This window comes from Otolemur garnettii, unplaced genomic scaffold (assembly GCF_000181295.1).
Source record: "Otolemur garnettii isolate 467f Iridium unplaced genomic scaffold, OtoGar3 scaffold00014, whole genome shotgun sequence".
NCBI classification, from domain to species: domain Eukaryota; kingdom Metazoa; phylum Chordata; class Mammalia; order Primates; family Galagidae; genus Otolemur; species Otolemur garnettii.
The window spans coordinates 4,406,357-4,431,998 of record NW_003852409.1 but is presented as its reverse complement, the minus strand read 5'-3'; the positions used below and the strand labels follow the sequence as shown (position 1 = coordinate 4,431,998).

Sequence of the window (25,642 nt, the reverse complement as noted above, 5' to 3'; positions counted from 1 at the left end):
CTATTAAACAAAATAAGCTTCTTGGTATTTCTTGCATGTCGATCTACATAATTTTTACCCAATACTTCGGTATTTTAAGTCAGGCAACATTATATTCCAAACTTGAAAATACAATTTCCAGAAAGAGTTAAGTAGAAGATGTATACGTCATAATCACTGTTTATGTAAATTGGAAGAGACTCGAGTCATTTAGTTCAAATTTCCACCTGAGAAAAGACTCTCCACAAGTTACTACAGAAAATGTGTCAGGCACCAGCTAGACTGGGAGTTAACTAGTTTACTCTGATAATAAAAAACATATTAAATGGCATTTTCTATTATGCTCTTTTACTTAGATTATTTTATCTCATTCTCACAACAACCCTGTAAATTAGACAGAACAAAGATGATCTTCAATTAATAGATAAGAAGGTGAAGACTGAGAGGGTTAAGTAACTTGCCCACAGTCAGAATTAGTAAGTGGCTAATTTCTTTCATTCCAAGTTCAGAGGTATTTCTATTATACCAGGCTGCCTTCCAAATCCGAATGTCTCTAATTGTTAGAAAGCATCATCCTAAGATGAACTAGCCTTCCTATAACTCCCTCCTACTTTCTATGTACCCAATTATCTAACTGATCAATCACTTCTTTCAACAAATATTTATTGAGTGCCTTTCCATGGCAAGTAGTGCTATAGCACTGGGGTTAGAGTAGTGAACAAAGCCAACAGACAACAGAGCGTCCCCCTAACCGGTGTGTGGTGTTAACATCAGAAGATGCTGTTGGATTCCTGTGTATTTTGACTACCCATTCCATAGACTTCTGCTGAAGGCAAGTGGAAGGGAGACAGAGGAGGGGAGACAGAGGGGAGGAGCAGAGGGGAGGTGGGGAAAGGGAGAAACTGATGGAATGAAACAACAGTGATGTTTAGGTCTGTATTCATGTTTTTCCATCCCCGTCTGGCTAAGATCTACTCATCCTTTAGATCTCAGATCAAATATTTCTCCAAGGAAGCTTCCCTTTTTAGTCACAGGCTAGATCATGTTCTTCCTATGGCACTCTACCTTTCACAGGACATACCAGTTTGAAATCAAATATTTATGGGATGCTCGCCTGCCTCTCCCATTAAATGTAAGCTCCATGGGAGGAGGGACATTGGATCTCCAGCACCAACCCCAGTACATAGGAGACACCCAACAAATACCTGTTAAATAAATATATAAATGGAGGATCAAGGACCTATAAAATATGATTAAATAAATACTAAGAGTATAGATTGCTTAGAATTAATACACAGGTGGGAGTTATTAAGAAGCTAACAACAACCCTACCATATATTAGTAGGGTGATTAGGGGCCTATTTCCACATTTGTAAAATAGGGGTAATAATGGTACCTGTCTTATAGGTTGTTATGAGAAGTAAATGAGTTAATGCACGTAAAATATTAAGAACAATGCCCAGCATATAATAAGCACTTAATAAATATTTGCAAGTATCCTCTACATCAAAAACTCAACTCATTACCTTCCTCTTCAAATAAGACCCTTCTCTGAGTTTTTCTGTTAATGATGTCAGTCTTCTCCATCACTCTCATAAACATCTCTTAACTGTTCCTTCCCCCAGCCCATCATATTGAATCTGTTGCAAGAACTTCAGTTATTATCTCTGAAGTTCCCTACATCTATCTTCTTCTCTCCATACTCACTGCCTCTGGACCAGATCTTCAGTATCTGCTACCTAGATTGTTTTAATAGCTCTTGACAGATCTCCCTGCTTCCCATATCTGTTGTAATCCATTCCAGGTATTTTCAAATTTACTTATTAAACAACCTTAAACAAAATAACATGTGTAAAGCCCTTGGCACAGTGCCTAGCACCAAGTATTCAAATTGGTAGTTCTTAATCTCAGAGAATCCTGATTACTAATAGGTTCCTTCTCCCCTTGCTACTTAAGGTGTGGGCCCTGGATCTGCAGTATCAACATCACTTACAAGCCTCTAAGAACTGCAGAGTCTCCAGGAGTTTGAGACTAACATAAGTCAGGGCGAGAGCCTGCGTCTGCTATAAACAGAAAAATTAGATGGACACAGTGGCACATGCTTGTGGTCTCAGCTACTCAGGAGGTTGAGGTAGGAGGATCGCTTGAACCCAGGAGAATGACATTGCTGTGAGCTAGGATGATGCCACAGCAACAGAGTGAGACTCTGTCTCAAAAAAAAGGAAAAAAGAAATGCAGAATCTCAGTTGCTGCCTCAGAGCTACCTAATCAGGATCTGCAGTTTAACCAGATGCGCAGAGATGTGTACGCACGTGAAAGCTTTGTTCTAATCACTCCTGGTGCCCATAAAGTGCTTAACTCAGAGACACACAGTCTCTGTTTGAAAACCTCATGCCCCAGGGCAGCTTATTCCAATTTCAAACTGTCTATGAGAAAGTTTTTCTTGATGGAGTTAAATTTTGCCATCCAATATATAGTCCTCCCTCTTGGGTCCATATAAGAAATGTCAAATTGTCTTCTCATGGCAGGGAGCAAGGGAGGAAGAAAGGGATGACAGTAGCATTCAGGAGCTCTACCAAGGAAAAGCAACTCCTCTTTTTGAGCAGGTTTTAGGTCACAGGCTAACTCAGTGACAACAATATAGTTCCAGCCAATGGGGTAAGAGACGCAGGCTCCTGGAGAGAAATGTGTGTGTAAGTCAACCACCAACAAACTCACAGGATGTCCCGCTCTGCACTCCACTTCTTTTTCTGCTGTCTCTTAGGTCATGTCTAACTTCCCTTACTGATGGGCACTCCCAAAGACATTGCGCCTACACTGGTCAGGAAGCCACAAGCCAGCTAGCAGCCCAGGTGGAGACTGTAATAAGCTTTTCAGTCTGATTGCCTCTGATTTTTAGAGTATGTGTTTGTCTCTCTTTCCAATGAAATCACAGACTCTTTGAAGGTAAGGGATTATTGTCCCTTACACACAGTAGATGTTCAATAAATGTGTACTGAATTAATGTGAATTGAAATAAGGCAATTGTCAAGAACTCAGACTGTTTTCTAATAATGATGGTAGGCTAAAAATAATTTATTTTTGTCTAGTTTGGAAGACTTTCTGATTCTCAAATTAACCTATTCATGAATCTTTGCCATGTGCCAGACACTTGTAAATGCTAAAGTGAAAGATAAATAAGATTCTCCCTCAAGAAACCCACAGTCTAGTTGGCAGAGAAAGATACAAAGAAATTCCTTAATAAAGGTATATATGCAATTGTAGGGATGTATGAAAAATTGTATGGTTTCTTAGAACATCTGGCTCTTTCTAGAAGCATGTAAAACAAATAATATTTAGGATAATAATGAAGATTTGTTTGACATTTGTTTTTCCTGCAAAGTACATATTAACTCATTCAATCTTTGTAAGAAACCTGCAAATAGACATCATTATCCCTGTAAGAAAAGAGAAAACTGAGACCCAGAGAAGGCAAAGAACTTGCCTGATCAGATTGCACAGATAGCAAACTGCAGGGTGAAGACTTGAACTCAGATCCTCAGTCTCCAAATCCTATGACACTGCCCGCCCTTTTGTTTCTAACTACTTTTCCCTGCCAGGATTTATACTTAGTTTTCCCTGAAACATAGCCAAATGGCTATATTTAATACAAAGACAGGATAACCAGGTAACCCATTCAGCCTGAGCAGGGGAACTCTGGAAAGATAGGTGGTGGAGGATGTGGCAAGGTCAGCCACCTGTCTGGCTGTGCCATGTCAGTTTCACTGCTTTCTTGTCTTGCTGGTTCCACCCTCCTTCATTCTCCTCAGTCTACTACAGCACATGTTTTAAGAAGACTTGGAAAAAGACTAGAGACAGAAGAGAAAAGAGTCTTTTTCTCATCTGACAGAAGACCTGAGTAGGAAAAAGAAAGCTATGGGGAACATTCTTTTAATGTAGTGACGCACAAAATGGCATCTGGGCACTCAAGATTCCCTCCATCATCTGGTTCAACACTACCTTTGCAATCTTCTTTTCCCTATTACTATATGGGAAATGCATTCTGCACTGCGGTTAAATCATACTATCAGTCCATAAAGTAAATAGCATATAGAATCAGTTTTATCCCTGAAAAGCCTTTAAGCCAAAGCACAGGACATGCTCTTAGCACTCACCAGAGGTAGAGAAACCATGACCCACGGTGGGTTCCTCTTATCATCTCTCTCATGAACATGTCAGGACATAGAGTCACTGACTGTAACAGCCTGCATGCTTAATTTTTCTCTTTCTTCTATGTGGATCATATATGTGAACAAATACGCATCTCCCTCCAAAGTATGCTGAGATGTTCCATTGCCATGTGCTTGCTATTCTGTTTCCTTGATCTGGAATGTCCTTTGTCCAGACATCTTCCTACGTCCAGATGCTACCTCTTTGGGAAGTCATTCATGACCAGCTTTCTTCACCCCCAAGTTAGCAATAATCTGCACTTATCCCACATCAAATTGGTCTCTTTTAAGGACCTAAACATTAACCACCATATATCAAGTTCATCATATCATACTCACACATGACTTCCTACATACTTTGTGACAGCAGAATTCATGCCTGGCTCATCTTCGAATCCCCAGAGACTGTCGCAATGCCTGACACATAGTAGGTCCTCCTTACTTAATGAATGGATATTTATAAAGTAGCAATTCCAAGCCAACTTTATGTTTGAAAGACTCATTAAACATAATTAACGGTGACCGGATATCAACTGACTGGTGTCCCATCAGAAGCAAAGCATTTTCAGAGATGTGGCACCAGCAAAATGCACTGGTTAGGGCAGATAAACTGGAGACCTAAAACCACTGAAAGCCACTACTGTGGGGAACTCCCCATTTACTGTAGGAAAGGGGAGTGATCTGAAAGAAACCATTTCCTGCCCCACTTCACCACCTAGATTTTTATAATGGGACACAGAGAAAGGAAAGAAAAGAAGAAAAAAGAATTAGGAAAAAAAAAAAAAGAAAACCTTATGTTTGTGCAAACCACCAATATTGTTCAGATTCTTAACACTTCTCCAGCAAGCAAAACTGGTTAAACTTCTAAGATCCCATTTATATTTCATGAGTTCCTCCCTGTAGTTTAAGACACACAATTTTGGAATAAATCTTCTAAGGCAAATAGCCCAGCTGATATTCTACAATCACCTTTTATGAGCAATGGAGCTTGTTCAAAAGTCAAGATCTATAAGAGCCCAGATTCAAATGAAAATTAGTATCTAAACAGTGCACACTGTTTCTCAGACATCACCTTTTTTGCCATTTCCTGATGTTTTCACACATTTCAAACTCCCTTTCAACCAGCAAATCACAAGGAGAGTGCTGTGAAGTCCAACAACGAGAGGAGGCTCATCTTGTGGGTTATAACCACAGCACCTCTAACAATCTGCTCTGCACAGGCTGGCAGGAATGAGGGCAGGAACTGAATGAGGGTAGAGGACACCACCACTGTAAAGCTCCTGGCTCATTTTAAATGCCAGGTAAGTGTGGCTTAATTACTTTATTATCATGGTCCTCCTTTAATACTCTCTCTCAGGTGTCCAAGGAGATAGTCACTAAACATCCTGCCTTCTGAAGCCACCACCTGTTTCTTCATGCTACTGAGTTTGATTTTAGACTATCCAGGGTTCCCAGGAGGAAAGGGCAAGCATATGCCTAATTTGAGGGAGTTTCTGTCATCATAATCCAAGAGGGAATGTAGGTGAATTTTGTGTCTATTCCAAATCCAGTTTGGCTACATCATCGACCTCATTTCCTATAATCCTCACCACTACCCCATGAAACAGAAGTGTTTATCCCCATTTTACAGATGGGGAAACTGAGGTTCGGAGAGATGAAACACATTACTCAGTAGCACGTACTTGTTAAATATAGGACTTGGACATTAGAATCCTCGGATGCTAGGTTTTAAACTTCATGCTATTTCTGTCATGCCAGACTGCTTCCTTCCCCAGCAAATATCCACATAAATGGGCAACAGGCCGAACAGCTGTAACTATAGGGCACAGACAAATAGGGCTTAGGGAGAGGTTTGCCACCACCCTCCTCTTAAATCCTGCTCTATTCTTTGCACTGAACTGCTTAGTCTCTCTAGGTTGGGCCCGCTGGGCACATGTCCTGGTCTCCTAGTTATCTATTAATTTCCACTTAAGGGTAAAACAAACAAAGATGTAGTGTTCGGGGCAGGCTCTCCTCTGAACCACAGCCCTCATACCTCTTTCATCTTAGTTTCTTTCCCACTCTAATTTATGCTCAAACCAGTATAGATCTTTCTAGAATGGAAGCCTGGCCATTGTGCTTCTTTGAGCAGAACTGTCTGTGGAGACCCACTGCTCTCAAGATAAACTCTACCCCCTCACCTAGGTATGGAAGGCTCCTCAGCCCCTGCCCTACTCTTACCTATCAGACCAGTTGCAATTCTCATCACTCTATTTTTTTGTCATTTCCTTGAAACTTATGATAGTCATATTTTCATGGCTTTGACAAATTTTTATCTATGCCTAAACTCTCACTCTTTTCATTTAAGCCTGGGGATATGCTCTAGTTTTATGAAGCACCAGCTCCTGTGATTTCCTGTAAGAAGACCACCCCCACCTGCTGTCTTGCTGCCCCTGGGTACTTCGAATCCACTTCCATGTCTCCACTCAACACCTTATCGCTCTACATTACATGCAGTATCTTGCATGTCTGTCTCCACCAGGGATACGTGTTATCTTCTCTGAAAACCCAGTGACATGGAGTATGGTGCCTGGGTAAGTGAACATTTGCTGATGAACTAGAACTAGAACTAGACTCGACACCCTTATCTCTAGGATGTGGCAACATAATGGCTTTTTATTTTTATAGAAAGCCAAGGCTGGTTCTAGATTTTATTTTTTGTAATTTTAAGATGAGCTAAACTCCACAGTTTCTAGTTTTGAATGTTTAACGGTCCTAGGAAGAGCTAACTGGTTCTGAAATTGAGCTGCAGAGCTTTAGTTGCAAGGAAGGCTTGGAGTCAGTTTCATCACAGTCCTGCTGGAGTGATTGATATGCTTGTGCCCTAAATGTGCTTATTTTCTTTAGGTGCTCCAGTATGCCATTTGGAAATCCTCCACATGGAATCCATACTCTTTGGGACTGCCTTGGTTTTTGGTAATTGCTCTCTTGGAAATCTCTGATAGCCCCACCTAAAGAAGTGAGTTTCTCATCCAGGACAAAAGATCGGGAGGAAGTCAGGTTCTGATTGGAATGCTGAGGAAACAAACTGGTGTCTGATTCATAACTGCACGTGCACCATTTCCTTTTCTTTGCCTTCATGCAGACTGTCAAATGATAAACCAGCCTAGACTCCATGGTGTACAGACAGATCTTGCTTTAGTTATGGGATGTGGCCCAAGAAGATGCAAGTAAACGATGCGTGGGCAAAGCAATGCATATGTCTGATGAAGCAGAACGAAGGGGGGCATCTGTACTAGAGGACGCGTTTGGTCTTCTGGAAACCCATCATCAGCCAAGAATCCATCACATGGGAACTTCAGCCCTCAGTCCATCTTTTGGTCATATGCAAGCAAGTCCTGCACTTGCATCTGATCAAAGGGATAGGGATGAGCCCCAGGCCTGGCTGGCCTCCTCTGCCTTTGTCACTGCCTCCTCTAACCCCAGTCTGACTGAAAATGACAGGATCTCACGAGAAACTCAGAAGGTATGAAGGAGCAAAGGGAGCTGGGCTGGGGCCTCTGAAGCCGCAGGCAGATGTATTCTTTTTCTTGCTCATCATGCCTTCTGATCATCCTGCCTTGGGATCGTTCAGCTCCCAAAAGATAGAAAGGCAGAGACAGAGAGAGAGGCATAATATAGAAATTGAATATGTTATTATGTTTTATACTTTGTTTTTTAACTTTCGAAAACTGTTCAGTTGAGCCACTTTGGCTTTTTACAAGTATCTCTTTTTCTCTGTCTTTTGCTAATCAAAGTTATTAAAGCAAGTTGTGTTTTATATGCCTGTAGTTCTTTGGTTTTATTGGATCACTAGCCAATGACTGGGGAGAGGGGACAACTCATCACCTCTGTCCCACAGGAACGGGCTGGTTAAGGTAATTATCTTTGCAAAACCTTTGCAAAATAGCCCTGAAGCAGCCAGTCCAACTGTCAACAGAGCTCCAGTGAAAAGTTAGATTTTTATACCTTGGGTTTGTTGACAATGGTAACCCAATAGACTAGGGATCCTCTTTCCTAGAAGTTCATGACAAATCATAGATGCATATTTCTTTGTTTAAACTGGGTTAAACTTAGCAGATTTCAGGAAAGTGGTGACTGGGCCAGCATTTCCTTAACAAAGGAAAGGAGAGACTCCAGGATGTGGTTTTGGCAAGGTGGTGCTTACCTGTGATCATGCTCAGTGCTGACAGGCAGGCTAAGGCTTGGATATCAAGGTTCAGGCTCTGCAAATTTAAGGAAAAGTCTTTAATAGAGTCGAGCCACTCCCCAAATCCACGAAGGCACTGAAGTCGATGCAGGACAAGTCCATTGCAGAACACAAACTTATCTTCAGCAGTGTTTGACCTGGGGGGCAGGGAATGAGGAGAATAGATACATTAAATGGGTCTGTTCAGTCTGTCCAGCATGGTAACATCATGACACACAGGTACCCAGATAGTCACAGGGCAGTGGTCTGGAACCACCACAGCTCTGTGAAGCATGTTCAGACATCTGCAAAGACTAAGACTATGTTCTTGGGGATAAACAATCAGCACCATCTCTCTGTCCTTGGTAAGGATCAACCCAGAGGAAGATGGGGCTGTGGCACCTGCTGTCTTTTACTAGAATGGGATTCAGTTGCTGGCTTGCCCTGGGACAAGACATCGAGGAGCAGGCACTCACTGACTACAGAGGTGAAAGGAGCCTAATGCACTGCCTCAGTCTGCAATGAATATGAGATGTTCTTCAGGGCTCTGGAATGAGGGCTTGATTTTCATTTTCTTAAGTGTTAAAAACCTCTAAGGTCTGAGGCTAGACACTGCATTTCCATTGTGCAGACTCTTAAAACCCAAAGTCCTTGCAAGTGCCAAAAGTTAATTACATAGTAAAATGTGGCCTAATGTAAAACAAGTTTTTATTTTGTATTATCTTTTTCTTAAAGACATAGGGTCTCATTATGTTGCCTAGGCTAGCCTCAAACTCTAATTCCTGGGTTCTCTAGAGGTCCTCTAACCTCAGCCTCCAGAGTAGCTGCAATTATAGCCATGAGCCCCTGTACCCAGGTCCTTCTCAGTAGAGCTGCAGAGGCCTATTTCTAAACCTTCCCTGATCATTTATATTATGTACATAATCATCCCATTCTTTGTTCATGAAAGGCACCCTGGAACTTTCAGCTAGATGTCACCAATTAGTGGTGTGGCCCTGGACACTCCTTTAATCTCACTGGACTTCCTATTCCTTATTTATAAAACAGGAATTCCAATTGCTGCCTCCTTAAAATTGCACCTCCTAAGATGGAGAGAATTAAATAAAGGATTAGTTCCTAGCACTCTGGAAGGTCAAGCCAGGTAAATGGCCCGAGCTCAAGACTAGCCTGGGCAAAAGTGAAACCCTGCCTGTAAAAATAGCCAGGTGTTGTGGCGAGCGCCTGTAGTCCCAGCTACTTAGGAGGCTGAGGCAAGAGAATCACTTGAGCCAAACAGTTTGAAGTTTCTGGGAGCTAGGGGATACTAGGGGTCACTACCAAGGGTGACAAAGTGAGACTCTGTCTCAAAAATACATACATACATACATTAAGGATTAGAAAGCCCATGCATGGTGGCCAGTACACAGGAGGATTCAACAAGTTATTAGGTGTGACTAATTCTGAATTCTATGCGGTCCTTACTTTAATCTTAGCTTTCCTTTAACTTTCAAATCTTATGACACATATTTATCTATCTTGGCCTAGTGTATTCACAAGGCAATATCTCTGTAACTTTGCTTCTCAGATAAACAGGTTTATTCATTTCTTCATTCAGCAAGTATTGACTGAGCAACAAGCATGTGTCATTCTTGAAGACAGGCACTGGAGGAAACTTTGTGAATAAGACGTGTAAGTGCTGGCCTACATGGAGTATGCTGTCTACTTATTCCTGTGCTGTGTGCCTAAGAGATGACAGTCACATCACTGGCTCATCTCCGGTGTACACTGGACTGGCTATAAGTTAAGCTAATTATTGGTACCCTAGTTGTAGTCCATCTCTGTCTTTCCCATGGATCCCCCCTGCCCCCCAGAGAGCACACACAGGACAGAATTATTCAATCTTTAACCACCTAAGCCAGAATGAGACCCCATCTCTAAAACTAGCTGGGTGTTGTGCTGGGTGCCTGGAGTCCTAGCAACTTGGGAGGCTGAGGCAACAAAATCACCTGAGGCCAAGAGTTTGAGGTTGCTGTGAGCTATGACACTATGGCATTCAACTCTGGGGCAATGGCATGAGATACTATCTCAAAAAAAAAAAAAAAAGTTGACCTCAGACCATTGGCATCAGAATCACCAAAGCATATGAGTTAAAAATGCAGACTTCTGGACTTTCCCCAAGGCCTAGCAAATCAAAATAGCTGGGAATGAGGCATGAGAACCTGCACTTGGAACAGGATTTTCTGCTAACACAGTATGAAACTGGGAAGGGAGTGGTAAGAAGAGAAAGAGGGAAAAACGATGAGTTTTCCTATAATATTTGGTGCAATGTTAGTACCATCTCCTAAAAATATATAACGGAAAGGAAGCAAGGAAGATGAAATTAAACATGCTATGTGTGAAAATGAAAACAGTAATAAATACAGTTTTCTTCAAAAGCTACATGTGGAATTTATGAGAAGAGCTTAGATCTCAGATTCTAGCTTTTTGAAAAATCACTTCCTTTTTGTGTTTAATATCACTGAGTATATTGGACCAAATCTTTTGATCCAGCAGCTGTTCTCTGGGAGTAAACACTGGGGGTGAAGAAGCTGTGGGGACTCTATAGCACCCCATCAGGTAGAACAGTAATTTGTTAGACAGAAACCTGGGAGTTAAATGCAATGTGCCACAGCAAGTACAGTAGAACCTCCCACCGTTGACCACCTCCTTAAACTGACCTGATTTTTAGAGACTGGACATGCAACACTGTATGTATCAGTATAGGAGGCCAAGCTCCTTATGTGGACCAGTGTGTTACAGTCCCTGGGGGGGTCAACTTGCAGAGGTTCTACTGTCTTTACTCCCAGGAAATACCTTCCATGCTGTGAGAGTCTTTCCAAAAATCATAGAACATTGGAGTTGCAAGGGACTTCAGAGATCAACCCAATCCCAATCTCCTCATTCTAAAAAGGAGGGAATTGAGTCTGTGGTGAGGCAAGTAACCTGCCTTCCGGCAAGTCCATATTGAACCTGGGCCTGGAACCCAGGGGTCCTGGCTGCCAGTCCAATGCTCTTTCCATTTTGCATTGCTCAGCTTTTAATATTTCTGATCATATTTCATATTTGCTTCTTGAGCAAACCTTTCCCTGATGACTCAGTTGCAAAGACAGAAGGTTTCAAACTTCTTCAAAGGAAGGAGTAGACTGAGGGAAGAAAAAATAATAGTAATTACCTGATGGAAAGTCTGAGGACAAACAGCTCCAAAAAGGCTGATTCTATAAGTAATGTCTGATCTTCTTTGGGGAGATCAGTAAATCCCGGAATCTTTTCTGCCCAGCTTCTGGATACATCAATGGATGCTGTCAGAAGGTTGTAGAACTGTTGCACGTGCTCAGCGTCTGTGCCTGCACTGGCCTGGTCAGTGGGACAGTACTAGGAAGCAAACCAGAGACATTAGTATAATACCATTTGCAAATTGGCTCTTCTAAGCCTATCAATACTAAATTTTTGCTTTTAGGTCCTACAGTTGCCAAAACCCTTTCCCATGCACAATCTCATCTGATTCTCATGATGGGCCCGTGATATATTTAGAGCAAATTTTATCAGTCAATAGTGCTGTGCTGTTCAGTCTTGACTTTGCAGTGTAATCATATGGGGAGTTAAAAAACACTCCCCATATGATTGCAAAGTCCTACCCCTAGAGATTCTCATTTAATTGATCTGAGGTGGGCCCTTGGAGAAATTTTAAAAGCTTCTCCAGTGATTCCAAAGGCTACCCAACTGAGAACTCCTGCCCCAAGGGTTTGTGTCCTTGTGGATTTTCAGGATCTGCTGGTTCTACTGCAGCACAGTTGTCTCCCAACAAGATGATAAATTAACCCAGTGGTTCTCAAAGTGTGGTCTCCAGACTACCAGTATCAGCAATACTCAGATATGAGCTAGAAATGACCATCTCAGGCCCCACCCTAGACCTACTAAATTAGAAAATCTGGGGCTAGGCCTGCCAGACTTCAGGACTATCAGGTCCTTTTAAAATTTCTGGAGCCTAGGGCCCACCTCAGATCAATTAAATTAGAATCTCTGGGGGTAGGACTCTGCAATCATATGGGGAGTGTTTTTAACTCCCCATATGATTACAGTGCATAGTCAAGACTGCAAGTGTGGTTCAGACTCAATTCCCTATTAGGTGATTCTCATAAGCACTTCAATTAGAGACTCGTAGGATCAGCCAACAGGAAAAAGAATGATTTTTGCTTGCTGTTGAGGGATTTCTGTGAGATAAAACAAACCAGGAAGTGGTGGGACAGGAGGTCTCTTTAGCAGAACCGAGGAAGCTGTGTGTTATCCGACTCAAGACTTACGGATACTTAAATTAATGAAAAATAAATAAAATTTAAGACTCAGTCTTCTGTTATACTAGCCACATATCAGGTGCTCAATAGCCGATGATGGTGCAGAACATTTGAATCACTGAAGAAAGAGCTATTGGACAGGACTGATCTAGACAGAGTCCCAAGAGAAGAAGGGCACAGTGGGAATAAAGTCTCTACCCAGCTTTTGGATATTCTGGTAGATCCAGGGATTTTTTTTTTTTTTTTAACCACTGGAGAAAAAACTGTTCTGCTTCAGACAGGAAGACTGATACAGTGGGATAATTATCAAGGTATAACCAACAACACAGAGATTTAAGAGATATGCAGAAAGGCTCATGTAAATATGCACATCATTTCCTTCACATTAACACAGTGTGTGATTCTGCATCCCTCCTCTCAACTGATCCTCATGGAGCAGAGATTTTAATCTTTATTTTACAAATGAGAAAACTGAAGCTCAGAGAAGCCAAGAGAGTTTTCCTATTTACATAAACAGCAGTGGTACAGCCAGGACTTAAACCAGCCCTGTGATTTCAAGTCCTACCCCTCCTGGGTCTGAGTGTGTCTGATGTGACTGCTTGGTAGCCTGGGGGGTAGTTTTTGAAATCTTTAAAAAGCATTTTGCTTTTTTCTAATTGGAGTTCTTGAGGGATGTATTCATTGGCCCTATGTTTCTGTCAAGAGCACAGTGACTGGCACATAATTGGCCCTCAAGAACTAAAAGTTGAATATTTTTTAATGAAAGAATAGTCAGGGAATGTTTAGGTTTGCCACATACCCTAACCTGGCTGGAGAGAAGCAGCCAGTAAGTAGCTAGGTGTTTACTGCAGAGCTACCTAGGTGAGAGGACACGAAGCACTTGTTTTAATTTGGTCTTTTTTGGGTTTTGTGTTTTCCCAAGAAGCCGTATGAAGTAATTAAAGAAGCATCAGACAAAGAGCCCACCTACTTCTAATTCCAGTTTTGCTCTGGCCCTTAATTTGTGAAATACTGCAGTGTTATTTCACTTTTCTGAGCTTCAGTTTCTCCTCTGTAAAATGAAGAAAATAATATTTTCTTCAAGATTCTGTTGTGATGATGAAATTTGATAACATGTGAAATAGAACACAGTTAAAGAACGATGACAGTGATGATACTGAGAACAGTAAGAATACCTGCAACTATCACCATCTCTCAGCTTCTGTTTTTACAAAATGAGGAAATTGGTTGACACTGAAGGTTTCTATTTTCCAGCCCTGATTTTCTGAGCCCTGAATACTCAGTGATGTAAGATCATGGGAGCAAAATCCAGAACAAGGAAAGCAGTTCTCTTTCCCAAGGCTATTCAAAGATAGTGGCATGATCTCGGGTCAAAGATACCTTCCACTATGCTATACATACACTCTTAATGGGAAAAAGTAGAAAAAAAGTTTTTTTTTTTTTTTTTACTTTCTCCTTAATTATGAATCTAATTCTATAGATTTAGGCTCTCCAAGGGCAGGATGCAATTCAGGACAGATCTCTCTTTTAAAAATTGATAGCGCTCCATGTGAAACTCCCAAGCGAGTGGTAATATGGAGTAGAGGAGAGCAGGTCGTGGGGTCCTTGTCCAGACTCTGGCACTGACTTGCTGCACAGCTCGAGACAAGTCACTTATCCTGGGTCTGTTTCTGTCTCTGAAACAGCAATCACATACACTTGCTGAGTCCTTAAATCCCTTCTGACTCTTGCAGTCAGTGATTTTTTTTTTTTTTTTAAGAGACAGAGTCCCACTTTATTGCCCTCGGTAGAGTGCTATGGTATCACATCTCACAGCAACCTCCAGCTCTTGGGCTTAGGCGATTCTTTTGCCTCAGCCTCCCGAGTAGCTGGGACTACAGGTGCCCACCACAATGCCTGGCTATTTTTTGTTGCAGTTTGTCTGGGCTGGGTTTGAACCCGACACCCTCAGTATATGAGGCCAGCGCCCTATTCACTGAGCCATAGGCGCCGCCTGCAGTCAGTGATTTTAAATGTTGCTAAACCACACCAGGTTCAATGTTTCTGCCTACACTTGACACTGACCCAGCATTATTTTGTTTTAAAACAGTGGGTTAAATGGAGAGAACATGATCTAACTGCTCCCTTCTGCATTGACCTCCCTGAAACCAGGGCTCACAACTCGACAATCTCTCTTCCAGTATTTTTCAGAACCCACCAGAGCGCACAGCTTTCGCAGAGGGTCCTCTGCCCCTGCTGGGCTCACATTTCATGCCTCTTGCACACTAGGAAATGAAGTCCCTGCCTACCCTGTGTGTGTACTTTTCTCTGATGGAGCCCAGTAAGGAGGAACGTCAGCCAGCCCGGCTTGCCAGACTCCAGCCAGATCCTCTGGGCTTCACCTGCAATGTTCTGGTCCAAGTCCCAGAATTCTGGAGCCAAACTGGATTCAGCCTGAGCCACCAGTATCTTGGGGGTGACTGGAGGGTCAGCATCCAATTCTGGAGGAAAAGAAAAACTCCTCTATTGGACATAAGATTTAATGAAATGGAACACAACATTTAGATTCCTTCTCTGCCTTGCTTAGCAGGTTAGAATACTGGATCTGAAATTGGAAGAAACGGACCCCCAGTTCTATTACTATGCTCCCTTACATTGCTAGATAGGTTTGGGATTCAACAGGGGAAAATGTGGACTTTTTTAAAAAATTAAATCATAACTGTGTACAATAATGCAATCATGGGGTACAATGTGCTGGTTTTATATACAATTTGAAATGTCTTCATCAAACTGGTTAACATCGCCTTCACAGCATTTTCTTAGTTATTGTGTTAAGACATTTATATTCTACAACTACTAAATTTCACATGTACCCTTGTAAGATGCACCGTAGGTGTGGTCCCACCAATTACTCTCCCTCCACCCATCCTTGGACTGTTTTTTTAATCAACCATGCCAATTGGACATAGGCAAAATATAAAAATATTTTTTTTAATAATTTTTTTTCCTGTTTATGCTAATTTTCTTTTCAGCCTATACAGATCATTGATCCATCAATACTCTGGCTTTCCCACTAGTCAAAGACACAATATTATATTCTAACAGCCAATACCTAATGAAGATTTCTTCTAACCATCTAGAATAAGGATTTAGAGTTGCAAAAAACAGTAATGGATATTATTTAAACTAAAGGGAGTCTGCACATCCCTTATGGCAATAGCATCGCCATACAGGTCAGGCTTCAACAACAGCCTAGGTCTAAAGTAAGTTATTTGTATAGGAATTAAGTGAGACCCTCAGAGAACACTGACCCTAAAAAATGATCAACATGAGGTTTTAATAGCACCATGGAAGCTGTATTTTCTCTATCTCACTTTCAGCCCTGGCTGAAACATAGCCTAAGGACATGTTTTTCTTCCCCATTTCTCTGGGTCTTCATATCTCTAAAAATTATAAATATGATCATTCTATGAGTCAAACTATGTATACATATTCCTAGGTTCTTACACTTTAAAAAGTGACATTTTAAAAAATTGGCAGTGAATATATTCCCCTCCAATTTTTTCTTTTGTAGTCTAACTCCATGCTCCCTCCCCCCCCAAAATAAAAAACCTAAACCAGAAGACTCTTCTCCTCCTACTAGTAGCATCAATGCAAATACATTTTACTTTATATATAGGTTTACATATATAGAGGGTGGCCAGAAAGTTTATGTGCAATTTAATATTGTACACTATTTTGTATGTATACCTGTATATATGTTTACTTTATTCCTCCTTCATTGGAGTGTAAGTTGCATGAGGAGAGGAACTGGTCTTCTTCAACAGTGTATCCACTGGAACTCGTCTTGTTCAACAGTGTGTCTACTGCCCTAGAACAGCACCTGACATCCACCAGCCATTCAATAAATATTTGTTACTTACTTTCTGGAAAATTTATATCTCATTGCTCATCCTTCCCCAGCCCCAAGCAAAGCTGGAAAATTCACATTAAGATGGAATTGTTATTAAACTATACTGATAGTTCCCAAATCTTACTGTGGTCTGGGTCTGAGCTGCAAACCTGCATTTTAAACGATTACTCATAATTCTTTCTGGTAGTGGGAATTTGGGCACCAGGCTTTGGGAGATGCTGATCTGTACCCCTACTGAAATTAGGTTAGGTAAAACAGAAAGTCTGAGAATGAGAAGGCAGAAAGGGATCCTGGGAACACATTTAGTCCAATCTCTCCAATATTCAGATGAGGAAACTATGGCCCACAGAGGGGCAGGAACTGGCCTGAAATCACCTAGTGAACTGGCAACAATTTGGGAAGTCTTTTAAGAAGCTTCATGAAACAACTCTTTTTACAGTCTTCATGCTGCCTACTTTGTAGGTCCAACATGTGTTAGCCACATTGTTTCTTGGGCTATCTTTGTTAACATATTTAAATGCCATTTGCTGTTGCTTGGTTTTCTCTGAGTAGCATTTCTTGTGTTTACTACACTAAGTGGCACTGACTACCAGAACACATTCAGAAACTACTTGAAATGACCAACTAATGAGGACATGAAGTATATTTTCTCATTAGTAATTATGCAGGTTCTGAAGCCAAGCCCAGTATCTATATATACTTGTATTGCTAAATTAAAAGCAACTGTAGGGCAGAGAATAGCAACAATTTGAGGAGAGACAAATCAAACGTGACATGTTTTGACTGCACTCTACAATGATCTGAGCTCACTTTTGAGGGAAAGAAGCTTGGGCCAAAGGAGAGGTGAAGTCCCAGAGCCAGGAACGTCTCACACAGCCCAGGAGCTCTTTTTCTGGCTTCTAAAATACTCATTCCTTCAGTGACTTGGAACAGAACCCCTCCGCCTCCACTTTCAACAAATAGGGAGAAAACTGTTCGGTTCCTACCTTAAAGGCACATAGGCTAATACATGAAAATTAAAACATACTGGGCTGGCAACACATTGTCTCCATTTTCTATTGACCTTATTTGCTGGGGAAGTGGGCATGGTTAATACATTGTATGGGTGAAAACAACTTTCTGACTCAAACCTGACAGGGCAAATTCTTATTTAGAATGTAATAAATATGGATTCTCGCTAAATATTAACACTGGTTACTGCTAAGGAGTGGAATCAGACAGGTATACATGAAGAGGAAACGTCTGTTTTTCATTTTATGCACTTCCAAATAGTTTACCTTTTAAAAAAACAATGGATACATACATATTACCATTATTGTAATTTAAAAAATCTAACCAAGCTTTTATTTTTTTAAAAAACCTAGTAAATTGCCCTTAAATAGAAGTGGCAATATGATGAAATAGAAACATATTACTTTGAGTGATGAGATTTGGATCTTGTCCTAGCCCAGCCCCTGACCTCAGGCAAGCCAGTTAACTCCTGTAAGCCTTAACTTTATTTCTCTGGAAATATAGGGTTGGATTAATGGTCACCTTCAGTTCTATGAATTTGTAAATATAAAACTTTAAGGGGGGTGGTGCCTGTGGCTTAAAGGAGTGGGGCACTGGCCCCATATGCCAGAGGTGGTGGGTTCAAACCTAGGTCCAGGCCAAAAATTGCAAAAAAACAAACAAACAAAAAAAAATTTAAGGGGCAAGGCATTATGAAAATTGAATTTTAACAAATGGCAATCTTAAAAAATCACTCAAACCATAAATTATATTACACAAAGCTGGAAATTTAAGTGAAATTATGTAAGAATATATGTGATGGTATCCAAAGGAAATAATTAAAGTGAAGTGACAACCTATAGAATGGGAAAAAATATTTGCAAACTGTCAATCCAACAAGGCAATGTACTCAGCCCTACTATGAAACCAATGTATAGCTTTCATATGAAAGCTATAACCCAATTGTAGCCCAAAAAGAAGGGGAAAAGGGAGAGGGAGAGGAGGGGAGAGGATAGGTGGAGGGCGGGTAATTGGTGGGATGACACCTACGGTGCATCTTACAAGGGTACATGTGAAATTTACTAGGTATAGAATATACATGTCTTAACACAATAACTAAGAAAATGCCGTGAAGGCTATGCTAAACAGTTTGATGAACACATTTCAAATTGTATATAAAATCAGCACATTGTACCCCATGATTGCATTAATGTACACAGCTATGATTTAATTAAAAAAAAGAAAAAAATTAAAAACCAAAATATATAAGGAACTCGACTCAATAGCAAAACCCAAATAATCCATTTTTAAAGAGGGCAAAAGGCCTAAATAAATATTTCTCTAGAGAAGACATGTTTCTCTAAAAGACCAACATGTATATATAAAAATGCACAACATTATTAATTATCAGGGAAATTTAACTATAAACCACAATGAGATGTCATTCCAGTTAGAGTGGCTATTATAAAAAAGACCAAACCCCACCCCCCCAAACAAATGCTGGCAAAGATGCAGAGAAAGGGGAACCCTTGTATACTGTCAGTGGGAATGTAAAGTAGCACGAATATTGTGGACGCCTGAGAAAACTAAAACTAAAACTAACATATGACCCAGCAATCCCACTGCTGGGTATATGAGCAAAAGAAAGGAAATCAGTTTATCAAAGAAGATATCTGCACTCCCCTGTTTATTGCAGCACAATTCACAATGGCCTAGATATGGACTCACCCTAAGTATCCATAAATAGATAAATAAATAAAAAATCTGGTATACCCACAATGGAATATTATTCAGCCACAAACAAATGAAATACTGTCATTTCAGCAACATCCATGGGTGTTATGTTAAACAAAATTAACCAGGCAGGGAAAGACAAATATCACATGTTTTCACTAGTATGTGACAGCCAAAGAGTGGGTCTCATGAAGCTAGAGAGCAGATAGTTGCCAGAGGCTGGGAAGGAAAGGGAGGACAGGTGGGTAAAGAGAAGGTGGTTAATAGGTACAAAAATACAGTTAGAAAGATTAAGTTCTAGTATTTGATAGGATAGCAGGGAAAGCATAGCTAACAATAATTTATTGTATATTTGAAGGTAACTGGAAGAATTGTAATGTTTTCAACACAAAGGAAAGATAAATGTTTGAGGTGATACATACCCTAATTATCCTAATTTGATCATTACAAATTGTATACATGTATCAAGATATCAGATGTGCCCCCAAAATGTGTACAACTATGATATATCAGTAAAAACAACAAAAAAGAATGTACTATATGTGATGGTACCTGGCTTACAGTAGGCATTCTATAAATGTACTTTGTCTCATTCATTTTATGTGCTAATATTTTGCTACGGAACAAAGCAAGTTCAATTTTGTTAAATACGAAGTTAATTAAAAGCACACATTCTTATAACTTTTTTTTTTTTTTTTTTGCAGTTTTTGGCCGGGGCCAGGTTTGAACCCACCACCTCCGGTATATGGGGCCAGCGCCCTACTCCTTTGAGCCACAGGTGCCGCCCCAAAGCACATATTCTTATATGTATATGTACATAAGCACTTGCATTTAGGGGCAATAAAGTAAATCTCAGAATCATAAAATCTTAGAGTTGGAAGGGACTCACTGTCATCCCAAATAACTTTTCCCCTTGTGAGGAATCCTGTTACTGTTCTCCTTAATTACTTTTTGTGTTGATGGACTCACACTTCCACAGGAGGTAGTACGGCCAAGACTTGTCATCAGAGTGAACTGGAAGAGGTCCTCCTCTTTCTCCCTCTAGATCTGTCCTTGGGAGCAACTATTCTTTTGCCCCAGGGCAAAAGAGTGACCTAATCCTATGAAATCTTCTTCCTTCTTGTCTACATATTTCCATTTCCCCCAAACATCCCTCACAAGTTTCTAGAAACAGTGTATCCATATCCCTCTTAAATCCCAGCTTGGAACTGGACTCAATCTTTGAAGTGTGGTCTGACAGGACAGAGTCCATGGGATCATCACCAACCTGGTCCCGGTCCCATACTTCTACTATTGCAGCCTAAGGTAATTCTGCATCCCTTTCTTCCACGACACACGTACTTTGTTGGTTCATATTGAGTGTGTATGGAACAAATGCCTAAGATCTTCTTAACATGAACCACTGACAAGCCAAGGCTCTCCCATTTTTTTAAAATTCTAAATGCTGAGCTTCACATTTATTTTTGTTAACTTTCTTCATGATGGTTTTAGCCCTTCCTGTTCCAACCTGTCGAGATCACTCTGAATGTTGATACTGACATCCATCATATTAGCGATCCCTCCCAGCTTTCTGTCATCTGCAAATGTGATCAGCATGCTCCTATGCCTTCATCCAAGTTTTTGATGAAAACTCACTGTATTTTTTAAAAAGTCTTTTAATTTAGTTGATTTGGGTCCAATTTTTGATAATTTTGTAAAGCTATCTAAAAGCAGGAGAATCCAAGCTATAAGATTCAACCTGATTCCAAAACAATGCAATTAAAATAAATATGCTTTGCAAAATTGAGCCAGGCCCCAAAGGTGGTATCAATGTGACCCAGACTCTGGCATGGTCAATCTGCTATTTTGGACAAAGCTAACAATTAAATTGGATAAATGTTTGTTGATGAGGATGACGACACTAGACTTACAGACTGGATGGTGCAGAGGCAAGCAAACACACTGGATTGATTTTTCAGTGTGGAGACAGTTCCCAGCTGGGACAACTCAAAGTGCTGGGGAGGGTTTGTCACTGAATGACTAATTAGGCCGTGTAGAATGATAATTAAATAATTTGGGGCCAAAAATCACATTTGGGGCCTAAAACTCTCTGAACTGGCCAATAGTGCTTTCTATTGCCCTAGAACAGAGGTTCTCAACCTTCCTAATGCTGTGATCCTTTAATATAGTTCCTCATGTTGTAGTGACCCTCAACCATAAAATTATTTTTGTTGCTACTTCATAACTGTAATTTTGCTACTGTTATGAATCACAATTTAAATATCTGATATGCAGGACAGTCTTAGGTGACCCCTGTGAAAGGGTTGTTCGATCCCCAAAGGGGTTGCAACCCACAGGTTGAGAACTGCTGCCCTAGAACAATGTCAAAGCGTTGAGATCTAGGCCGTATCTAGAAGCTTCATTAATTCAGATAAATTGCATAAGGAGGGGGCAGGGTGCCTCAGGGAGAAAGAAGCCTTCGTTCCTAAATGCTTTTCTAGCACCCTCTCTCACTAAAACCAGAGAGGCAGTGAAGTTTGGTATTTAGGAGCACAGACTTTGGGTCCAATACAGTTGGCTCCTAATTCTATCTCTGATGCACATGACCTTGGGGTAAGTCAGCTCTTTAGCATCTCCCAGTTCTAATTTCCTCATCTATGAAACTGAGAGCATAACACTTACCTTAATAGTGTTACTGCAGGTACCTGACTGTGTAACGTTCACACTCATTAGTGCATTCAACAAATGGCAGAGTAAGAAAATTTGGTTGAAGAGGTAACATACGAGTTATCTGTGCTAAAGCTTTGACAAGTATCATAATATTTAATCTTCACAAACAACACCAGGAAGTGGATATTATTATTATCCCATAACACAGATGAAGACACTGAGGCATTAAAAGGTTTAATCAATTGCTTACGGTCACCTAACTAGTAAAATGATGGGGCTGGGATTTTTATCTATGCCTGCGTGATTCCAAAGCCTAAGCTCTCACTCACTGACATTATTCTATGCATTACACTATTATTTGAGACTTGACTTTAGTCAAGAGACTCTACTTGTAATCAGAATAAGAGTCCTCAACCTTTGGTGCTAAGGATCTACCATGCTTCTCATTTGATGTCTTGTGATCAGGTGCAGAGAGGAGGCTTCACAGCCTATAATGAGGACTGGGGATGAGGGGAAGAGGATCACAGCAGGTACACCAATCATTTCTGTCAACACTGCAACCTAAAAGGAGGGTACTAGCAGAGACACACTCACACTTTGCCAGTCATTTAACCAGAAGCCTGAAATGCTGATTAGACCTGGGGAAGGCAAGCTGGTAAGAGCTGCCAAGTCAGATCAACCAACCAAATGGGGACCCCTGGACTGGTACTGCTTCATCTGTGTGCAAGTTGTACTTCGAAGTTTTCTTATGTTTGAGTGGGGATAATGATCCCTAAAGTCTGTGGTGGTTTAAAGGAATAAATGAGACAATGTACCACAATATCTAGCATGTAAAAATTGCTCAATAATTACAATCCTTTCCCCATCCCTTCCCTCTTCACTGAGACCCTGTTTTACTAGGAGATGCTTTACTAGCCCTTTTAAAAATCTGCTTTCCAGTTCTGTTTACACATTTGCTCAAAAAATCCTTTCTCATGGGTCTTCTTGGTATTACCTAAATTTTGAAGGAATTTTCAGAGTTCAAATTGTTGGGATTTTACTATATCCCATATGAAATAAAAATATTGACATGTTTTTGGTTGACCTAACCAATCAGTAATCATTTATGGTATTCAAAACATATTCACAATCGTCACTCTTGTGTGGCTGATGTTCAAAACACACTCTGAGGTTAAATACTGTAATCTTTTCCACTGCAGGGATGAGTGGAGAGCAGCAGCCAGGTGACACAGGCAAGATGACGCAGAGGTGGGCTTCCATCTCAGTCCTCCTGACATCTCCTGATGTCAAGGCCAGAGCTCACTCCTCTCATGATTATACCCATCATGGTATAATCCCTCTGAATAAGCAGTAGATCAATCAATGCCAACGTTTTGGGTAAACCACTTAAGAATAACTTGAGGTTCACCCAGATAGTTTAATCACAATAAGAAAAAAAAAAAACAGTAGTCACTTTGTCTAGGCCGGGAGAGAAATCTACAAATTGTAGTTCACCTGTGCAGATTTTCATTGGCACAACAGGAATCCTGCAACAATGGGTATGACAGGTGCAGCACTGTCAGGGTCATTTGTTAAGGCATTTAGAGATTCAATAAGGCAAAAATCATTTGGTGCAACGGATGCACTGAATTGCTAAATGAAGCAACAAATATAGAAGAGGTACAAAAACTGTCAAGCACAATGCCAGGCACAGAGTCATTTAATCAACTCTTATTACTAGTACCATGAATACAGACACTGAACATTGGTTTGGAAGCAGGAAATCATAAAACTTACTCTGGAATAATCAAGATCTCTGGGTGTTGAGTCTGTTAAAGCTCGTACCAGGGCATTCATCATACAGATCGGAGGAGAAGGTGGAGAGGGCTGAGAAGGTTCCTGTTGTAATGGGCTCTTTGGTTTGGAAGGCAGACGACCTCTCCTCCCTTTCAGACTGTCTGTACGGACAACTGATGCCCAAACAGAAAGAAAACAATCTTCAAAGTTTATGTTATGAATAGCCATAAATCATAAAAAAGAATCAAAACCCGTTACAGTTGAGCAATGACTAACAACAACCATTTGAAAGTGGCAATAGTTTAGAATATTCAGATAGAATATTCATATAATGATTTAATGAGAGTTGAAACAAGCAGCATAAAAGCCACCCCATACTTACATTTGGTAATGGATTAGCCCTAAAAATCTCTTCCTTAAATAGAACACAGATGTATGTATATAAGCTCTCTTATCAATTTTGATAAATTAGAATAAATAGTCCTTAGTTATTTTTAAATGCAAATATATGCCATAAAAATAAAATGTTGAAAGGAAAGAGGAACTAGGAGAATTCACTATCCCAATGTAAATATTAACATTCTTTTGCAGTGATTTCTGAAAATATGTATAAACAAACCAGTAAAAAGCATTAGATCCATACCTTCTTTAACCATTCCGACACTGAGACACTTCTGGAATCGACAGTACTGACACCGGTTTCGACGTCTCTTGTCTACTGGGCAGTTTTTATTTGCCAGGCAAACATATTTTGCATTTTTCTGCACTGTTCTCTGAGAAAATACAATACAGAGATAGTCAACTAATAGTTTCTGGAAAGAGGTAGAACCTGACAAGATGTATTTTAATTACAATGTGAAAGGCGACAGTGCAATTCGTATAATTCGATAAATTTAATTTCCTAACACGCTAGCCTGCAGGAAAAACAATTTTATTAGTGTTAGCTGCTGACAATGAAAATCATCTTGGATTGTTCTGAAGCAAGTCTCAGGAGACACCCAACTCTGAATGATAAAATCATATCTGAAATTACCGGGTCAACATATCATACCTTGGAGAATTAGATTATCTCCACTTTTAATATCCCTTTGGGAACAATTTTCTACTTGTTCCACTCCCCTGATTATTGCTGACCTTATTAAAATAAAATCAAAATTATCTGGGATGTACTTTGTTTGCTATCACTATTGTAAGTCAAATATCACAGTAACTAGCTTTGCTCCCCAATAGAGATGAAATCATAAAAAGCAAAATCAGGATTTGCCTGGTTAAAATATACAGGAAACAGTGTTTTAATGCAAAAAAGAAACACACTGAATCAGCCTCTGCAGTTTAATTTCATCTTTAAAGCATATCTTTGAAGGCAATACCATAAAATGGGACTCTGAAAATCACTATCACATCCAAGAAAGAAAGAAAAAAAAATCCAAAGGACAAAAAAGAATGATAGAAAGAAGTATGAGAGCCATATATTTTCAGTGAAAATTCCCATTAATAGGTTATTTCATAAATGATTATTGACATAGACACCAAAATAACCATACTATAAAAGACACATCATAAAACTTGGGCCTGGATATAAAAACAAGGTTGTATTTCTCAGAATCCATATAATTTTGAAATGACACATGGAAAGATTAAACATATTTTATGTTCTAAATTTAAAAGAATGCTTGTTTTTGTAAAAAATGGAAAACATTTGTCCAAATGGATCTTCTACCACTTACGGTGAATTTCAGAAATTGCCTGTATCTATACAACCCCAAATAGAGCAGAGATCTGAAATTTATTTGGGAAGCCTGGGCTGCATTAAAAAAGAAAATTCAGGTAACTTGGGCTTTTGGATCTATTTTGTATCCAAAAGACCAGATTTGCTTTCAACCTCTTCTTTACTTCC

The 25,642-nt window shown here is 40.2% G+C and overlaps 1 protein-coding gene across 3 annotated transcripts in view; it reads right to left on the bottom strand.

Annotated features, from left to right (window-relative positions):
- Positions 1-25,642, bottom strand: part of NR4A3 (nuclear receptor subfamily 4 group A member 3) — a 40,868-nt gene that overhangs the window by 5,452 nt on the left and 9,774 nt on the right. For all 3 annotated transcript variants that reach the window (XM_003785168.1, XM_012802356.1, XM_023510534.1), the window contains 4 exons: positions 24,389-24,518; positions 23,746-23,918; positions 11,585-11,784; positions 8,374-8,552 (listed from right to left, as the gene is read on the bottom strand). In XM_003785168.1, coding sequence (XP_003785216.1) covers positions 8,374-8,552; positions 11,585-11,784; positions 23,746-23,918; positions 24,389-24,518 — 682 coding nt within the window. The remainder of the gene's footprint in view (positions 1-8,373; positions 8,553-11,584; positions 11,785-23,745; positions 23,919-24,388; positions 24,519-25,642) is intronic.